This window comes from Aptenodytes forsteri, unplaced genomic scaffold, assembly GCF_000699145.1.
Source record: "Aptenodytes forsteri isolate BGI_AS27 unplaced genomic scaffold, ASM69914v1 Scaffold459, whole genome shotgun sequence".
In the NCBI taxonomy this organism is placed as follows: domain Eukaryota; kingdom Metazoa; phylum Chordata; class Aves; order Sphenisciformes; family Spheniscidae; genus Aptenodytes; species Aptenodytes forsteri.
The window spans coordinates 45,880-47,379 of NW_008794121.1; the positions used below are offsets into that span (position 1 = coordinate 45,880).

At 67.9% G+C, this 1,500-nt stretch overlaps 1 protein-coding gene across 1 annotated transcript in view; it reads left to right on the forward strand.

Annotated features, from left to right (window-relative positions):
- The window catches only part of ARAP1 (ArfGAP with RhoGAP domain, ankyrin repeat and PH domain 1), a 107,965-nt gene that overhangs the window by 18,351 nt on the left and 88,114 nt on the right, over positions 1-1,500 (forward strand). The window contains 1 exon segment of the mRNA XM_019471418.1: positions 598-780. Within this exon segment, the coding sequence (XP_019326963.1) occupies positions 598-780 (183 nt within the window).

Sequence of the window (1,500 nt, forward strand, 5' to 3'; positions counted from 1 at the left end):
GCAGAGCACCCCACGGGCTTGCTGGGGTGATGTGGGGCTCCCTGAGACAGGGCTAAACCCCTGTTGCTTAGTGCCAGGCTGAGCATCGCTTGGGATGGCGAGGGGTCACGGAAAGCCCTTCAAATCCACCCTGATAGATGCTGAGCATTCCCCTCCCCGCTCGCCCGCAGCTGGGCGCTGCTTTCCAGATGTGATTTTCCAGGGCAGGAAGGGGGGGTCAGCGGCTGCGGGGGCTGCCAGACGCCGGGGCCGCGCCGCCGGTGCTGAAACCAGGATGTGGGGCTGGGCAGGGAGCAGCCCCGCACTCTGCCCACCCGTGGTCCCCGCTCCTCGTGCACCACCCATCATCCCTCCCAGTGCTGCCTGCACCCTGCTGCTCTCGCTGCTCCCCCGGGCAGCAGTAATGCGGCGGCTTTGGGCTGTGAACGTCCCCGTAAGCACAGGCTGTGAACGTCCCCGGAAGCACAGCTACCACCGTGCTCATCCCCCCTTGCCCCGGCAAAGACCCCCGGAGACTCCCCGCAAAGCCCCCCCCATTCCCGGCCGCACTCCATCCCCCGGTGGCACCGTCACCTCGGTCTCTCCTTGTCCCGGCAGCTTTTCCACCAGATCGGCAACGCCGTGGCCAACCAATTCTGGGCTGCCAATGTGCCCCCCAGCGAGGCCATCGCCCCCACCAGTGGCAGCCAGGAGAGGAGGCGCTTCCTCATCGCCAAATACCGGGAGGGCAAGTACCGCCGCTACCACCCGCTCTTCGGCAACCAGGAGGAGCTCGACAGGGTCAGTGGCCCCCGGGGCTGGGCACCGTCTTGGGGGTCCCACCTGGGTGCTAAGTGGTGCTGAGCTGGGGTCCCGAGGCTGTTTTGGGGAGCAAGGTCTCTGCCCGAGCAGGCTGCCCAGCCCTGTGCATGGGGCTGGATGGTTTCCCAACCTCCCTCCCTGCCTGTATCACCCCAGCCCCCATCGCACACCCTTATGGCCTCACCGTGCACCCCGAGCCAAAGCCTGGGGTCTCCAGGAGGGACAAGCCAGCTGCGGGGACAGCGTGACATCTCTGGGATGGGGCACAACCAGCTTCATTTCCAGGCTGGAGAGCCCAGTCCGAGATGGGATCCCCCTTCCCACAGCCAGACCCACCCCCAGGGTTCCTCTTTCCCGGGCTTGGAAATGGCGTTGGGGTCCAGCATTGGGCTGGTGTGGGGTTCAAGGAGGGCTGGTCCTGGGTGGCTGCCCTGTTTGCAGCAGCTCGAAGCCCCTCCTGCCCCCCGGAGCACCCTGCAGCGGCAGGGGCAGAGGCACCCAGCCAGCAGCCCCCATCCCCGGCCAGGGTGCCTGGCCAGCACCCCCCAGCCCTGGCCAGGCCACCCATTCCCGGTGCTGGCCACGAGCAGGGCGCCGGACTGTGATCTCGTGCCGCTCTGCACAACAGCACAGGGAACGCCATCCCGGCGCTCCGGCCACCGTCCCTTCGGCTCCCCCCTCCACCCCGGCTCCGCCGGC